This window comes from Antechinus flavipes, chromosome 2 (assembly GCF_016432865.1).
Source record: "Antechinus flavipes isolate AdamAnt ecotype Samford, QLD, Australia chromosome 2, AdamAnt_v2, whole genome shotgun sequence".
NCBI lineage: Eukaryota > Metazoa > Chordata > Mammalia > Dasyuromorphia > Dasyuridae > Antechinus > Antechinus flavipes.
This window is the reverse complement of record NC_067399.1, coordinates 41024991-41042120: the sequence shown is the minus strand read 5'-3', so window position 1 is coordinate 41042120 and position 17130 is coordinate 41024991. Positions and strand designations below refer to the sequence as shown.

Below are 17130 nucleotides of genomic sequence, written 5' to 3'. Positions count from 1 at the left end.
CTCTAGTCCACTGTGGCTTTCTCAGTAGTGGTCAGTGCTTGTGGCAAAGATTAAAAAAACACAGTCCCTGCCCTGAATAGCCACAAGGCACAGGATGGGGCATATTTAGAATAGGACCCTGATTCCATTTTGGATTTGAGAAGTCATGTCTCTCTGTATACATTATTTGTCACTAAAAATAGTGACGCCGAATAGAGAGGTAATAAATGGTCTCTAGGAAGGGCTGCAATGTTGAGCTCTTAGAGTAAAACTTTTTTTTAAGGCTTTGACTTTGGCCAAGTTCCTTGGTATGCTCAGCTTTATGTAGAAGGCAGACAGGGCTGCTGTACCTATCGGGTATCTAGAAATGACCAGTCGGCTAGCCCTCAATGTTGCCTGCACACCTTCATCCACTAATAAACAAATAGCCCCTATGGAGGAATTCATTGGGGGGAAAAACCTAGTCTTAGGCCCTACATAAACTTTTTCTAAGCTGATTTGTGCTACCATCTAGATATTAGATATTAAAGTGGTTCTCTGCCTTTATAATAGTTGATAACTGAAAACCTCAGTAAGGCACCTATAAATTAAAAGTTTAATCCTGCACATCATGCTAATTTTAAAAAAGAAAAAAAAACAGTGCCATGGGTTTCTATTTCATTATTCCATGGTCTAGAATGAGGAGAAGGTAGAAATGACTTAGGAAAATGGCCATGGATTCAGAGGACCTGGATTCAGCTCTGCTGCTGACCCTTCACTTGTTTATGTGACATTAGACAAGCTACTTCACTTTGTTGGACCCAATTTGTATTATGTATAAAACCAAGGGAGGGGGTTGGACTAGATGCCCCTAACTCGTTCTACCTTTACATCTAAGACCTCTAATGCTTCTGACTGGAGGCATTAGGTTTGAGGAGGTAGAGCCAATCCTTGTGTCAAGCTCGAATTCTGAACAATCACTGCCACTTCCAAAAAAAACACTTTTTGCATTTCAAAAAAAGTTGTGTAAAGGTAGGGAATAGGATCTCCATCCAATGGAAATTCCTTATTCTCTCTCCTGTGTTCCAAAATGCAGCACTTTTGCTTCCTCCTTCCCCCAAGTAGGATTTCAGTCATTAAGTGAACTAAGCAATTTTATATAGCACAAATAGAAAGTCAACAAAAAGGTACACTAAAAGTCCAGAGCCTGGAAATTCGACCTAGCAGATCCAAATGACTGACTGAGAAGTGATTTTTGCTCATCTGCTTCCCTGGTTTGAGGAGAGAAGGGGAGACCAGAGGTTAGGAGCTGGTCAGTTCCAACAGCTGGTGCAAGATCCTCTTCTGCCCGTAACGCACGTGCAAGGCCTGCTCTTCCTTCCAGCTGAGTTTGGCCCGAGCCTCCTTATCATGAAGTAGTTCTTGGTCACTTTTTAAGTCTGTGGCGTAAGCCTGCAAGGTCAGGAGGGTGCTGTTTCGGAGAAGCATCTTCCAAGAAGCTTTTAGTTTGGGGATAGTCTCATTTGTCAGAATTAAGCTGTTCTCGCCATCTTCCTCCCAGCTGTCTCGTTTCTTAAGTTGCCTGAATTCCTTAGCTGGCATGCAAAGCACCTGTAATCAGAATATAAAAAATTAATTGGAATTCCTTCCAATCTAAGAACCGAAGTTGGTTTTCAGATTCCTAAAATTATTAGAAGGCAAAGCCAATTCAAAATGAGCAGGCTTGACCAGTTCCAGGTTTCACCTTGAGTGTAGCAGACAGCTCCTCCTCAGTAATCACCTCTTCTCTGCCAATTACAAAGGCGCCCTCCTCGCCTACCATCTCCAGCTGGCACAAGAAATCCCAGCGCTCCCCCATCAGGCGCGTCTCTGCCTCTGTTGTGGCGCCTACGTAGAACATAAGTAGAGGAAGCATGTTCTCAGATCCCTTTCCTTCCCTTCAGAACTTGTTTCGGGGAATCCCTGTGAGCGGCTCCCTTGGAGTACACACCCTGTAGGGCTGCCGCCCGCACTGTGGCCATCTGAATGTCAGCCGAGTCATCAGTGTTCCCGGGATATGGTTCGGCAAAGCCGTACATGTGGATCAGCTGCCAGTTGGCCATCTGGCCATAGGTGTTAAAGATCTCTTGGCCTTTGGGGATTGGCTGGGTAGCTACCATTTTTAAACATTCCTGCAGGAAGAAGCAGACAGCTGAGAGTCCACATCAATTATTCTAGGAGCCAGATCAAGTTCTGTCCCTCCATTAATTCTGTTAACCTAAAGGAAAACAACTATTCCCAAGATGGATAGCAGGAAACAGTAATGGGGAAGGACAGAAATGAGTTACAAAGTCTGAGTACTACTTGCCAAATAGGGTTTTGGATAAGCTGCACCCTATCTGTGAAATGAGAGGAAGTAGATGACGGTTTTAGGATCAAAGTTCAGTTTGCTTTGTTGCTATTTGATGATGCTGGAAGAAGCTTCTCGGTATTTGGATGAAAAAGTTGAAATACAAAAGCCAAGCAATAAATGACCTTAGAGGAGGAATATGGTTCCTGTAATATGGCAGGAAACCAGGCAGCTAGTCTATTTAAACATTTTCTAAGGAAGGTACTACAGAAGCAACAGCTCACATTTATATAGTACCCACTATGTCAGGGACTGTGCTAAGTGCTCTACAAACAGGCAAACAAAGTTGGGTCTTGCTTCAAGTTCAGTGCTGTGTGCACCATGTTGTTCCTTGGGTGCCCCAGCATGTGTAAAACTGGAACAAGAAATAGCAATGGGACCTAGCCCTAGGAACCCAGGATCTGTCAAGAACTAAATACAGCATTTCACTTGGGATAGTCAGGTGACAGAGCTGGAAAGAAAATGAGTCCTGGGAATGTTAGGATCCAAAAAGAAAGGCTGTTCTATTTCTTGGGTCATCTGTGCTTCAAAGAAAGTCAGAAATTCATACTTGGGACCTGAGCTTAGGCTGATTATATAAATGAATAGATAGGAGTTAAACTAATAATCACACCAGTCCTCATGTATTTGGGAGGCAAAATGCACTGTGTACAAAAGAACAATAATTAGATCGTCCTATCTAGCCTAAAATGTACCCACTTACTGGGGAGTATTCCAGATTGGCATTGTGGTTGGCCACATGGTTCAAGATATCAGCAGCTGGTACCATCATAGGGGGGTTGGGCTCCTCTTCCTCCTCCTCCTCCTCTTCAAGGGGCTCCTGAAAACTGTCACAAAGAAAGAAGCCATGAAAAGTTGCCACAAAGGAAGGCGAGGAGAGAGGAAGGCCTACTCCAGATTTTGGATGCAGAACAGAAAGATGAGCTACTGTTGTTATCCCTTCACTGGATCAACACCTCTGGAGCAGAACTTGGCTTCGGTCCAGACAAGATCATAACCCTTAGGCAGTCTGGTCAAGTCTATCTCTCTTCAGAATCATGTTTGTAAATGCATAAGATAACAAAGGAACTAGATTAAAATAGGTAGCAAATCCTTAAGCAGATTTGTGGACCTAAGAAGAAGAAATTCAAGATGATGGCTCCTCCCTCATGCCCCAACAACCCAATCCTGTATCCCCAAAATGTGAATACCCAGATGCAGCTCACCTGTAGGCCATGACCATCGCCACCAGTTGGCGGTAGAGTTCCAGAGATTGGGCCTGGAGGGGAAAGACATCGGGGTGGGCCTCCAAGAAGGGCAGGACGATGGTACCATACTCGTAGCTGATGCTGGCTAGGTCCCTTTCCACAGCTTCAGGCACACCAGTGCCCTGTAGGAGCTGTTTCCGTTCTTCCTCGGACCTGGAGGCGGAATGGATCAAGGTGACCCCTTCAGACCAAGGCCCTGAGGAACACTGCAGAACGCTAGAGCCAAGGGCCTTTGGAGGGAGCTAGGTCAAGCCTCTATTTTATAAACAAGCCCAGGTTCAGAAAGCTTGCAGATTTACAGCCAGTGAGTTGTAGGGGACTTGGGTTCAAATTGTGTTTCTGCCACTTAGTACCTGTGTATGCTCAGGAAAATCACAGCCTCTCAGGGTTTCAGATGGCTCCAAGGAATAGGCAGGGGTCCTCAAACTTTTAAACTAGGGGGCCAGTTCACTGTCCCTCAGACTGTTGGAGGGCCAGACTATAGTAAAAACAAAAACTTTGTTTTGTGGGCCTTTAAATAAACGTCATAGCCCTGGGTGAGGGGGAAAATCGTCCTCAGCTGCTGCATCTGGCCCGCGGCTGTAGTTTGAGGACCCCTGTGAGGGTATGGGCTTGTGTCTCCAGAGTGGTCAACCAGCCACAATGCATGTGGGCCCCTCACTCCAAGCACTGCTCTATGAAGAATCTGGCTCTGGAGTGTTCAAAGGGAGCCACTCTCCCGGGTTAGACCAGAGCATGGGACAAGAACCCTCATGGAGCTGACAGAGTAACTAACAGAGGAAGCCACAGAGAAATAGTCACCCTAAGGGCCAGGGGGCTCCCTTCCTCTCCTGAGCTTCCATCTCATTGTTTATAAAATACTCGGAATATCAGTTTTCCAGTTTTACTATGAATTCGGTCACTTCCCACAAAGATAGTCCGGTTACTTTTATCAGAAAAATACAATTATGAAAAGAGTAGAGGAGGGGAAAGAAGGAAAAGAGAAAAGGAAGGGAGAGACGGAGATGGAGAGGGAGGAGAGGGGACGAGAGGGAAAGGACTCTGAGGAAGCAGATGAGCGACAAGAAGAGAGAGGGGAGACCCAAGAAAGATTTCTCACTCTGGGAGGTCTGGGCACTCTTAGAGGTCCGGAAGGGTTAAGTGAATGAAACCCCCCTCCTTGCCCGCCCCCCTCCCCGTCCTCCAGGCCCCCAGCTCTCACCAGAACATAGGGTGCCGCAGGCTGCCCAGATCCGGCCAGAGGGAGAAATAGCACTTCCAGGGAGAATCCTCTGCCAGGTATTCGTAGAGGAGGGCCAGAAGAAGGGGCACCCAGCCCGACTGGCTCTGCAGGGCCCCATGCTCTGCACGACAACCAGGACTCCGTCACCCTGGGGCCCCCGGAGACCCCCGCATCCGGGGCACCTCCCCAATTCTTCCCCAGGCTCCCTACCTTTCTCCAGGAGGCCCCTGATAGAGGTAGTCTTCTGGGAGAGGAGCACAGCCCGAGGCACCACGAAGAGCAGCTCCCCGCGCTGCACATCCTCCAGGGCTACCATCCCATAGCCAGACACGGTGCCTTCCCGGCTCACGGAAACCTGAAGCCGGGCAGACGCTGGGACCGAGCACCAGAAGCTCCGCCCCCTCGCCACCCCGCCACTTCTCGAGACCCGCCCCTTTCCACAGTTTCCAATAGCCACCGGCGTCCGAGGCCCGCCCCCACCCTGAGCAACCAATGGTCTACCCAGAGACCTGAGCCTCGTGCGTCGAACGCCCCGCCCCCTGCTATTCAGACCTCGCTTTAGTCGGCGACTTCCAATGGCCATGAGTGCCTGGGTCCCGCCCCCTCATTAAGCTACCAATGAAGACCCGCATATCCGCCCATAAGCCCGCCCCCTTCGGGATCACCTTGGGACTCAGCTCCAGTCCAACCTCTCGACACCAGTTTAGGAAGGCCAGGAGAGGCTTGTCCCCGCCTCCGGAGGTTCTTTCCGCCTAACAAAAGAACGGCAGGGCTCGAATACTCAGGCACGGAGGCATTGAGCGCAAGCTGGTCTGGCCCGACCTGGCGCCGGTGGAGGAGGGAACGCTCCGCGAGCGCCGGAGGGCGGGGTCCTCTCCTTCCCAGCCCCTCCCTACTCCGAGCGCCCCATTCCTCACCCTTGGCCGCTTCGCCGCCGTCGCCATTGTTTTGGCTGCGCGTGGCCGTCGCACTTCCGCCGAGCTTCCTAACCCGTTCGGGGGCCAACCCTATCTTAAAGGGACCGCGGACCGCCCCAGCTACGGAGGCCGCAGAGGGCCAAAAGCAAACTCCTGGACGCGCGCTGTTGCCAGGCCTGTCCCCGCGCCTAGCCTAGTCCTGCGCCTGCTCCTGGCGGGACCGTGTGAAGAGGGCTGCTTGGAGTACGGAGAGGCCGAGAGGCCTGGGGCTCGCCGTTCCTACGGGCCACCTCCGCTCAGGCCCTGGGGCAGAAGAACAAGCACTGATGAAGCGTCTCCAGTGGTCCCGGATCTGCGGAGAGCGAGTTCTCTCACTTGATGGGTCTCCCCGCCCGCACTGTCTCTGCAGCCATGTAAGCAACCTCCGGCACCCCTCCCCCCACATATGTAAACTTGTTATATAACACTGTGCTGTTAAATACCACATTAAGTATCATGTTATATGTTGTAATATTGTGTTACATATTGTTGTTACATAATTGTGTCCAGTTACACTATGTCTGACGAGGGCAGACCAGACCAACATGAGCCCAGAGCGCTCTGCGCTGAGTCAGCCACAAAGAGTCCTTAGGAACGTTCCGGGGGGTTCCCTTGGTTTCGCGCATCTCTGGTTTCCTTTGGGCCCAAGTAGATGGGCTTTTTCTAGGGGTCGGGGTAGTCTATTAAGCGAGCCCTGACTGAGAGCCACTCCCCCGCTCCCGGAACTGTCACAGGCGGCCCTCCTGGGCCGTAACTGCCTCTTGCCGCGTAACCTGGCAAATTTCAGTCAGCGTCTGTGTGAGCAATCGCCTTGTAAATCCCAGCCGGAGCAGAACGCGGACCCAGTGCTTTGCCACGTGGGAGGAGCGAAGGGCATTCAAAACCTCTTCCTCAGGTGGAGGGGAGTGAGCGATTCCAACCGGAGGCAAACAGTCAGTCGTTTCAGCATTGATGGATGAGAGTCTGTTGAGAACAAAATGGAAGGGATCAGTCCGTCTCTCCAGGATTATGTCCTTATGACTAATCAGTCATAATTTCCCCATGGTTTTCATTGAACCAGTCTTGATGTTTAGGTTCTGATTCAGATGAGCAAATGCAGTGCTGTATACTAAACCTCCGAAAGCTGCCCCCTCCTTTTCTGCTCCATTGTTGCCACGTTTTTTTGGCTCAACTTACCCTCCCAGTTGGTAACAAACTGTTATCTCTCAGAGAAGCAAACTAATCTACTTACATCAATTCTTCTAGCGGTCTTTTTTGGGCTGCCATTTTTGTGGAATGTGAATATTCAGCTTGGAGAGGCTAAGTCTATGATCACTCCAGCACTCTGCGCCGCACAGTGCCTTGCTCACTCTCACATCCTGCCTGTCTCTTCTCCTTACGATTACATAGTCTATTAAGTGCCACTGTCTGCTGCAAGGGTGCATCCATGAGGTTTTACTGCATTTAGAGAAAGGGAATACAGGGTTGATGATGATGTACATGACCATTGCTGATGCTGTTTCCAACTCCATTCCTCCCGAGGACTCCCTGCTATATCTCGTAGTCTGAATTTACTCCATCATTAAAGTCACCCAGAATGGTAAGCCTGGCCTCTTTTGGTGCACTGAGAAGAGTCTCCAGGTCTTCATGAAATTTTTCTTTGACTTCATCAGGGTTTGTCATCAGTGGGAACGTAGATACTGATGAGATAATGGCAATCTTGCAAGTGACAGTTGCATTGTCATAAGCCTCTCATTCACTCCTTTCAGAAGGTATACAAGCTTGTTTACTAGATTAGTTTTGATTGCAAAACCTACACTAGCTTCATGGTGCTCTCTTTCACTGCATCCACTCCAGGAAAACATGTATCCAGTTCCTACTTCATGAAGCAAGCCTTCATTTGCCAGCCTTGTTTCACTCGGGGATGCTCTTTGGATGCAATATCTGTTAAGTTCTCTCCAGGTCTCCTGGATTTTGTGTTATCTATAAGTGTATGCACAATTCATGTACCAACGACGAGAAGAATCAGCTTTTCAGAAGCATTTGTATATTTTTTAGTGTCTCAACTGCAGAGTGGGATCCCTGCCTGCTGTGGTAATCAGGCCAGGATTTGGTAAGCATCTTTTCTAGCCCCCTTCTCACACATGGAGCTGCCAAATCCTGCTTCCAGTGAGAAGATGAAGCTATGGCCTGAGCCGCCTGTGTTCAGGACTGTGACTACAGCTCCCAGTTATCCACACCTGCTGCTTCTTCACTTGCCCATCACCACAGGACTTTGAGATAGATAGAAATGTCCAAGTGGTACGGTAATGTCTTCTGGTTCACGCATAAATTGGGTTTAAGTGAGGCAGAGTTAAGTCTGGAGCCACCATTGTCCAGTGGCAGGACAGATTGATGATGGCTCGAGACGCGGGGGATGACCTTGGTGGCTTCTGTGTCTGACCAAGTTCCAAGCACTCCATAGCATCTGCTTCCCCTGCCTTCATGGCCATTGGAACAAATTGTTCTCATCTGACTGTTACACCAGGGGAAGTCTTTACCTGCCTGGCGTAGACTCCTCCCCCAACTCACCATAGGATTTGAAACCCTTGGGTTATCCTCAACCTGGTTTACCCCATCTGCAGAAATGGTTTATCAGGGTGCACCTGTTGTGCATGCTATAGCTTCTTGGAGCCACAGGTAAGGGGTGGATCAGGTGGACACCAAAGGTGGAAAGCAGCCTTCACACCAGAGGTACTAGTCTTCTCTGAACATACCCTACACCTGCTAAATATGATACATAATGTTGGATATTATTGTATTATTCTATATGTATTCACATAGATTCAGATTTGGCCTCAAACACTCACTAGCTGTATGATCTTGGGCATGTCACTTCACTGCCTCAGTTTCCTCATCTGTCAAATGATCCCACATGGGGTTATGCAGAATGAGACAGCACTGAAATGAGGGAACACCACCCGCTGCTGTAGTTCACCAGATGGAGGAGTTTCAGCTTCCCTCCTAGACTCTAGTATCTTCAGCTCAGCATCCCCTTGATAATCTTAATTTCATGACCTTCCATGTCTCTCCCTTTGCCACATTTCTCCTAACTCCCTAGGCCCTCCATCCATCCTTGCCTTTATAAGTTAACTATTTAACTTGAAGGTTTGAAAATCACTTTTACATGTTATCTCATTTGGCCCTTACAATCATTGTGGGAGGTTGGTGCAATGTTATCACCATTTTACGGATGAGGAAAACTGAGGCAACAGTTCACCTAGGCTCATACCACTTGTGCATGAGGCAAGATTCCACCTGACTCCAGGTCCAGTCTTCCAACCACTCCCCATGAGTGGGGATAACGAGTCACAACGGTGGGTCCTTATCTGCAGAATGAGAGAGTACTATCTTACAGTGTTTGTGCAGAATTTTTGTAAAGCACTTTACAAACTCTGTGTGCCATATAAGTGTGAGCTCTTTCTGCGATTATGTCACTGAAGCTCAGCAGCCTGTGAACAGGAGCAGGAGCAATGCTTGTGTTATTTTATATGTATGCTTAGGTTCAGCAAGATTGTTGGCAGAGTGGGAGAGTGCAGCCAGTGCAGGGCGAATGGCCTGAAGCATCATGGGCTCGGAGAGCACCTGGCCACAAAGGGGCAGTTGCAATGGCAGCAGATTATTCAGAGTTCAGTCACTGGGAAATGAATATAAACTGCTTGCATTTTTGTTCTTCTTCCCGGGTTATTTATACCTTCTGAATCCAATTCTCCCTGTGCAACAAGAGAACTGTTCAGTTCTGCACACATATATTGTATCTAGGACATACTGTAACCTATTCAACATGTAAAGGACTGCTTGCCATCTGGGGGAGGGGGTGGAAGGAGGGACGGGAAAAATCGGAACAGAAGTGAGTGCAAGGGATAATGCTGTAAAAAATTACCCTGGCATGGGTTCTGTCAATAAAAAGTTATAAAATTAAAAAAAAAAAAAAGATTATTCAGAGTTGGTGAATCAAGAATGTAAGCCGCTGTGTGTGGGGCTGAGGTGGCCGTGAGAACTGTGCACACACTGAGGATCGGGAAGCTGAGAGTCTGAGGGAGTGTCTGAGTCTCCGAGACGAGCTAGGGACAGACCCTCATTGAGAAAGGAAGGGTCGGGAGCTAAGTTACCGCACGCTCCTTGACAGTTCTGTGATTTGACATCCTTTCTAGCCTGGGCCCAAAAAGGGGTCCCATCGGTTCCAAAGTCTTCTCATAGCCACCTAATCCTGGAGAAGCGGGTTCTCTGAGAAGCACCTCGATGCTTGGCTGCCCATTGGCAGGGGCGACAGAGACAGCTCTAAATCAGTTGGCAAAATTAGGCACCTATTATGTTGCCAGGGACTGTCCTAACTGCTGGAGATATGGAGAGAGACAAACTGAAGAGGGCTCTCTCTGCTGCCCATCACTGCAAAGTCTACCTGGGCTACAGCAAAGCTTCTAGACATTTTCCTGATACCGAGAATTGATGGAGTCGGCAGGATCAGAAGCCAGCTCCTGGGTATCATGGGAGTCTATTGGGATGTAGGTTAATGTGTGCTAGAGGAGCAGGATTTTTAATACTGTGTGAGAAGCAGAGAGAGGAGGGTGGGGCAGAGAGAGAAAGGGAGACAGACAGTGAGAGAGATAGGTAGAGAGAAAGAGGGAGAGAGAAACAGACAGGGACAGAGACAGTGAGTCGAGGTTATGTGGGCATCTCAAAACATTTTGGGCCTTCAGGTTCAGTCACCTGGAGAGTTTGGGAATATGGCGAGGACGGAGGCTGATGGGTTCTGCTGCTAGAGCTGGGCACTCACTGGACCCGGACAGCGAGTCAGCCCTGAGGGGCCACTACACTGGCACCAGTTTGAGCCTCTCTTTCAGCACCGTCCCCCCAGGACAGCCCAAGTGGCCCCAGGAGGATCATATCCATCACCCGTGCCGGGCAGAGTCTAAAAGGACCGCGCTCTGGGGCAAGCAGGCACAGCCACACTCACATTCTTCTTAGTTTATTAAGGTTTTTTTTTTTTTTCAACACAGTTAATTCTTTCTACAACAAGAGTTTGTATTCATTTTACATTTGTGGTCATCTCAGAGTCTCATGGCATCAATGCCAATATTAGCATCGGCTGCCAAGATGCACAAAAATAGGTTTTTCACCTAGTACAGAGAAGTAGGGAGTCCATTAAATTTTATCTCAACCGAAGTGGGGAGGGAAAGCAAACCAACAGATAATCAGACCACGTCCAACAGAAAGCCACACAGAGAGACTCGATATATATATGTGTATATATAATATGTATAGATATTTATAGATATCTCATCTTGAAGAACACACCAAAAACCCAAGAAAAGTTGCAGCACTATCTACAATAAAAAGGATTATTCCTACCAGCTTGTCAAACATTCACATGTAATGTTCAAAGGAAGCACACGGGAGAAGAGAGCTGGGTGTTCTGGTCATTTCTGGGATGGTCATGAACATGGCTTTTAGCATTATTTAAACCAGATTGTGTGTCAAGTGGAACTGGGTATGTGCTTTGCAATGCACACAAACCTTGGCTCTCCTAAAAGTAGGGGAGACCCCAGGGAACTCAAGGCCTTTGCATTTTCACCTCTCACCCCAATGGCTTGCCGACTGTCAGAATCATTTCCTTAGGATGCTGACAAAATGAGCTCGTTTCTGCTTCCCTCCTGCTAAGGGGGGCCTCAGGCCAGGAGCTGGAGAGAATCTGCCCATTGCCATCTCCCCCCTTCCCTATTCGGTTCAGAAACTACTCCTTTGCCATTCCTGCTTCCATGATACAAGTCATCCCCCCGGACTAACTCTAGGAGTTGGGGATAAGATGTGGAATCATGACCTCAGGAGCTTGGGCCAGAGGGAGACAGCGTAGTTCTATCTCCAGCCAGACCTAGAACATGGAGGAGAAAAATGATTCGTCTCGTACAAACTGCTTCTGGCCAGTCCATCCTTCCCGAAGCCTTTCTATGAGGGGACAACCTTCAGGATGATCCACTTGGTTTAAGACAAGGAGGGTCTCCATACACCGATCCTGGCTTCCATACTGCACCCCCATGGGATCTGGGTCAATCACTACCTTCTCAATCTCTGGGGAGCCCAGGAAGAGCTGCCTTCGGGATCACGGAGACTGTGTGCTAGCTACTGCCAAGACTGAAGGTCCCTTAGGGGCCACCTGGCCCAAAGCTGATCCCCAAGACTGTTCCTAGGAAATCCTCCCCTCACTAAGCTCCGTCCTAGGCAAAAAAATCAGCTTTTCAGAGCTTGAGGTTCTCTGACGTTACATTCCCCTACATAAGACCTTATGCCCATTTCAACAAAGGATTTACATGGGAACGAACTATGTTCTCCCACAGAACGGAGGGGAATCAGACATACCGATTTAATGCAGCAGCACCAACCGACCCCAGAAGAAAACTAGGGGAAGGGGAGGGACAGCTAGCCCCCCACCCTGGGGGAGGACCTGCCTGGTCTCTGCAGGTAGGGCTGCTCCAGGCCACTTCCTCCTCCTCCTCCAAGCAATCATTGGAAGCACTCCCCCCAAGCCTAAAGCCCCCACTCCCTTTCCAGACTTTTTTTCTGATTAGGGGCCCCAATTCCCTTTTGGGGCAGAAATGAAACTCCCAGGTCCTCTCCTGGACCCATCTGTCCGACCATCCAAGTCAGAAACTACTGTCCCGCTAGCACAGGCACGGAGTCCCTAGTGCGGCCCAACAGGGAGGCAAGCAGCCTCTGGGGATGGGGTCTCCGGGGCCATCCATCCAATGGCGCCCTTAGCCTCCTACAGCCCAAGGTGCAAAGGGTCGGTTGGGGGAGATGCAATTTAAACTTTTGGTTGTTATTGCTGATTGTCATATATGCAACAAGACTTAAAAATATATCAATCTCTATATCCAATAGTGGCGTGGGAAGGGTGTAAAGGCTCCCAGGCTCTTTGCAGACATTTCCTCCCAGAGTCCTCTCCTGCAGCCCATCCTAGCTCTTTAGGCCAGTGGCTTTCCCAACCAGGGCAAGATCTCCTCTCTTCTGCTCAGCACCCTGGAGACCCCCTACCACTTCTCTGGGGTGGAAACCATAGCTTAGCAGTCTCACGTCCTCTTTGAGAAAAGATCCAGGTTTGGGGGGTCAGGGGAGAGGGAACAAAGAGGCAAAAGGAAGTGACTGCTTTCTCCCACGTCTACTGACCCTGATGTGGGACCAGAACCAGGGAAACAGATCCTTACAAAGCTCAGCAGACCTGTGCCATGGGAGGTTTCCTTGGGTCCTGGAGCCAGTGGCCCAAGCAGATATGGGAAGGAACCATTAGAAAGGAACCTGAGAACATTCAAGTTCTTCAGGAGGGGGAACATTTGTGGTCTGGGGAAGCGTCTGAGGGTTAGTGGCCTGGCTCCCCAGGGAGGCCCAAATCTCCACAGCTGAAGCACAGGGGGAAGGAAGGGAGGAAAGGGCCTGGAGCCGGAAGGTGACGGCTAAGGGTCACTTCTCGGAATGCTTTGGAGATTCTGTCAGGCTGAGTTTTTTAAAGGTGGTTTCCTCCTTGGGATATTTAACTTTGCTCTTTTCCCCCTTTTTTTAAAAAAAACAAAACAAAACAAAAGAATTTAAGCCCTTTCCCCTCCCTCCCCAAAATAAAACCAAGGACGTGTGGGCAGGTGATCAGGGACGGCAGTTGGATGGTGATTCGATGATGACGTGGGGTCTGGGAGGCAGCTCCGGGGAGACAACGGGGGCCTCAGCAGGACACCTCCATGGTGTGGTTGATCTGGCCCAGAGCCTCGCTGCTCTCCGAGTGGGTGCAGGCCCGGGGGCGGGAGCCATCCACGGAGCTGGCGCTGGTGAGAGAGGCAGTGCGAGAGCGGGCCAGCCGGGTCATGCTGGCTGATGGCACTGTGGAAAATGGGTGGAGAGAGGCAGGGGGAGAAATGGGGAGGGAGAGAGAGAAGGGGGGAGAGAAGAGAAAAGGGGGAGAAAGAACAGGGGAGGGGAAAGGAAGAGAGAAAAGGGAGAGGGAAAGGGAGTGAGAAAAAAGGGGGAGAAAGAAGGGGAGAGAGATTGAGAGGGAGAAAAAGTGGGGAAAGGACAGGGGAGGGGGAGAAAGAGAGGGAGAGAGAGAAAAGGGGGAAAAAGAAGGGGAAAGAAAGATTGAGAGGGAGAAAAGGGAGGAAAGGAAAGGGAAAGGGGAAAAGGGAGGGAGAGAGAAAAGGGAGAGGACAGGGGAGGGGGAGAAAAGGGAGGGAGAGAAAAGGGAGAGAAAAGGGAGAGGGAAAGGGAGGGAGAGAAAAGGGGGAGAAAAAAGGGGAGAGAAAGATTGAGAGGGAGAAAAGTGGGGAAAGGAAAGGGAAAGGGGAAAAGGGAGGGAGAGAGAAAAGGAGAGAGGATAGGGGAGGGGGGAAAAGGGAGGGAGAGAGAAAAGGGAGAGGACAAGGGAGGGGGAGAAAGAGAGGGAGAGAAAAGGGAGAGGGAAAGGGAGGGAGAGAAAAGGGGGAGAAAGAAGGGAAGAGAGATTGAGAGGGAGAAAAATGGGGAAAGGACAGGGGAGGGGGAGAAAAGGGGAGAGAGAAAAAGGGGAAAAAGAAGGGGAGAGAGAGATTGAGAGGGAGAAAAGGGGGAAAGGAAAGGGAAAGGGGAAAAGGGAGGGAGAGAGAAAAGGGAGAGAAGGACAGGGGAGGGGGAGAAAAGGGAGGGAGAAAAAAGGGGAGAGGGAAAGGGAGGGAGAGAAAAGGGGGAGAAAGAAGGGGAGAGAAAGATTGAGAGGGAGAAAAGGGGGAAAAAGGACGGGAGGGGAAAAGGGAGGGAGAGAGAAAAGGGGGAGAAAGGACAGGAGGGGAAGAAAGAAAGGGAGGGAGAGAGAAAAGGGAGAGCAAGGACGGAGGAGGAGGAGAAAGAAAGGGAGGGAGTGATGAAGAGACAAAGTGAGAGAAAAAATGAGAAAGACATAAGAGAAAGAGGAAAGGAGGAAAAAGGGCAGGAAAGGGGAGAGAGAGGAAGGGAAAAGAAGGGGGAGAAAGGACAGAGGATGGGGAGAGAGAGAGAGAGGGAAAAAAGGGGGAAAGAAAAAAGGGGGAGAAAGGACAAGGTAGGTTGAGAGGGAAAAGGAGGAAGGAAGAGGGAAGGAGAAACAGAGAAAGAAAAACACGGCAGCATTAGAGCTGGTAGGCAGGAGCCTGGAGACCAGTGGGTGGGAGGACACGGGTGGGCGCACACACAAGCAAAGCAGCCAGCAGCGCCGTTCCTGCTCCATCCAGCTGTCTGAGGAACCCGGCCCTTCTCCTGGCCGCGGGCCCCCTTTGAGGACCACGTGATCAGCTCGCTCACTCTCGGCTGGAAGCATGCGGTAAGGGCCAGGGGGCACTGCCAAGCTGATGGTAGCCGAGGGGGCACAGTGCTCAGGCACAGCATGGCCAGCTCACACAAGGGCTCACCTCAGCATTGATCTTGATGCCCCTTAAGGGTGACTTCTTGGGATAGACAAAGGTGGAGGGGGAAAATTGGGGGAGGAAGTCCAGAGTGGGGGATCAGGGACAATCTAGCCATGCATTGATGAGTCCCAGGGTGCCAGGTGGTCCCAGAACCCCACTAGGATGTGTGGGATTGAAGAATGTTGTCTAGACGAGGAGGGAAGGGGTGCTTTCTCGGACCCTGCTTCTGGAGGAACTCATCAAATGCTTCTCAGACTGGAGGAGTCAAGAACTCCTGGCTCACCGGGAGGGTGCAGAGCGGGAGGGGCCTTCCCCAACCTCTTCAAAAGCCCCAAAGGGGTGCCCCGAGCTCTGGGCAGTTCGCACCGCCGGCTAAGGCTTAGAAGCCCAGGGAGCCCCAACGAGCTTGTAGCTCACCTCTTCTTGGATACCTGCTGCTTAGACATCTTTCGGGCTGGGCCCTCTGTGCCCACCCAGGCAGCCCCTCCTGCCTTCACTGACCACGCTCTCGGCTTTGGGGTTCTCCTCAGGCCCTAGAACCCCAAATACCCAAGAAGCAGGAGGTCGGGCGCCCAAGCTGGGGCTTTCCCCCGATTGCTGGCGTCAGAGGTCACTCCTTGGGGCGGGTGGGCAGCGAGCTACAAAGCAGCTGGGGACCCCAACCAGAGCAGATACGACTTCCCTGCTGTGATGCATATAGAAAGGGAATAGGGGAGAGGAGGGTCCATGCAGCAGGTAGGTGGGGGCGAGGACAGGTGACAAACGTGAAGGGGATACCTGCGCCTCCACTCAGCCTTCGGTCCTTCAAGTACGCAACTAAGAGAGAAGATAAGAGAGCAAGAGAAGGGGCGGGGGGAGGGTGAAAAACACGGGTTGAAGAACTTTGTCTCCCCAGGACGGGGGAGTCAGCGTCACGGCAGACACAGAGAGAGGCAGACACAGGGGGAGAGCGGGCTTCCCCCCAAGCCCTGCAGTCCCCGGAGGCCAGGAGAACGCTCGGGCAGCGTTGCCAGCCGGGAGGGCTCGGGCCACAGAACCCGGTGAAAGCGTATCCAATGCCGACCAGGGCAGGGACCTGGTGGGTCCATCCTCCCCAGCCCTCCTGGCCCATCCTCTCCTGCGTGAGTCCTTGGGGTCCGGCTCGGCCGGGGGGCCGAGCTCCTCCTCTCCTGACCTCAGCTGTTTGCTTTTTTGTGACCAGTGTGAAACGGACTAGTTGACTGCCGGGTGGGGAACTCAGAGACCCGGATTCTCAGGGCCCGTCCCGTGCTTGTTACTGGGCTTTCTAGTTCGTCTCTGAGAAAGCTAGCGGACCATCCTGATTTTTCTCCCGAGTGAGGATGTTTGGGCAGATGTCTGGGAGGCTATGGCCAGCCTGAGGGGGCTGAGCACCCTGGAGACATGCTGGGGGGTGAATGCAGGGAGGCCCCCTGGGGTGTGGGGGGGAAGTGGGAGGAGAAAAACTCCGGCACAGGGAGTCTGCTGGCCGGGACCACCAGGCTTCTTCCCTACTTCCAAAGTAAGAAGGGGACAGGGAGGCAGAGGAGGGCGGCGGGGGGCCGCTCCTTCCAGGCTGGCTTTCTGGATAAGCCAAACCACTGCCAGGGCTACTTCTCCATGGGCACGAGACCCAATCATTCCACTGCCTTTCCCGTCACATCCGGCCCTGTCCCCTTGGCAGCAAACCAGAAATGAGTCAAGGGCCTGCCTAGTGGTCCCTCTGCTTCCTGAACAGCCCCCTGGGTTTGGGGACCAGGACCTGCTGTCCGGGTGTGAGCCAGCCCGTCTACAGCTGGTCCCCCACAAAATGCCTCAGGCCCAGACCTGGGGCTCAGTGCATGGGGGCAAGTCCTGCCCACCCACTCTGGTCCCTCCCCCAGGACAGAAAGGACAACTTGGGACTGTACGTGCTGCAGAAGAACAGGCGACAATCCCCCACGCT

The 17130-nt window shown here is 51.1% G+C and overlaps 2 protein-coding genes across 6 annotated transcripts in view; both read right to left on the bottom strand.

Annotated features, from left to right (window-relative positions):
- Nucleotides 1-1094: 1094 nt before the first annotated feature.
- SETD6 (SET domain containing 6, protein lysine methyltransferase) lies at nt 1095-10645 on the bottom strand. The gene is made up of 9 exons (XM_051974593.1): nt 5734-10645; nt 5482-5568; nt 5027-5171; nt 4796-4937; nt 3553-3747; nt 3051-3174; nt 1949-2129; nt 1703-1845; nt 1095-1569 (listed from the first exon to the last, which is right to left on the bottom strand). The coding sequence occupies exons 1-9, from the start codon at nt 5758-5760 to the stop codon at nt 1261-1263; spliced, it is 1353 nt and encodes a 450-aa protein (XP_051830553.1). The 5' UTR covers nt 5761-10645; the 3' UTR covers nt 1095-1260.
- Nucleotides 10646-10743: 98 nt separating this feature from the next.
- The window catches only part of NDRG4 (NDRG family member 4), a 68381-nt gene continuing 61994 nt past the window's right edge, over nt 10744-17130 (bottom strand). For 3 of the 5 annotated variants that reach the window (XM_051974596.1, XM_051974594.1, XM_051974597.1), the window contains 2 exons: nt 15966-16004; nt 10744-13656 (listed from right to left, as the gene is read on the bottom strand). In XM_051974596.1, the coding sequence (XP_051830556.1) occupies nt 13502-13656; nt 15966-16004 (194 nt within the window). In that variant the 3' untranslated portion in view covers nt 10744-13501. The remainder of the gene's footprint in view (nt 13657-15965; nt 16005-17130) is intronic. The other 2 variants (XM_051974595.1, XM_051974598.1) reach the window with 1 other exon arrangement.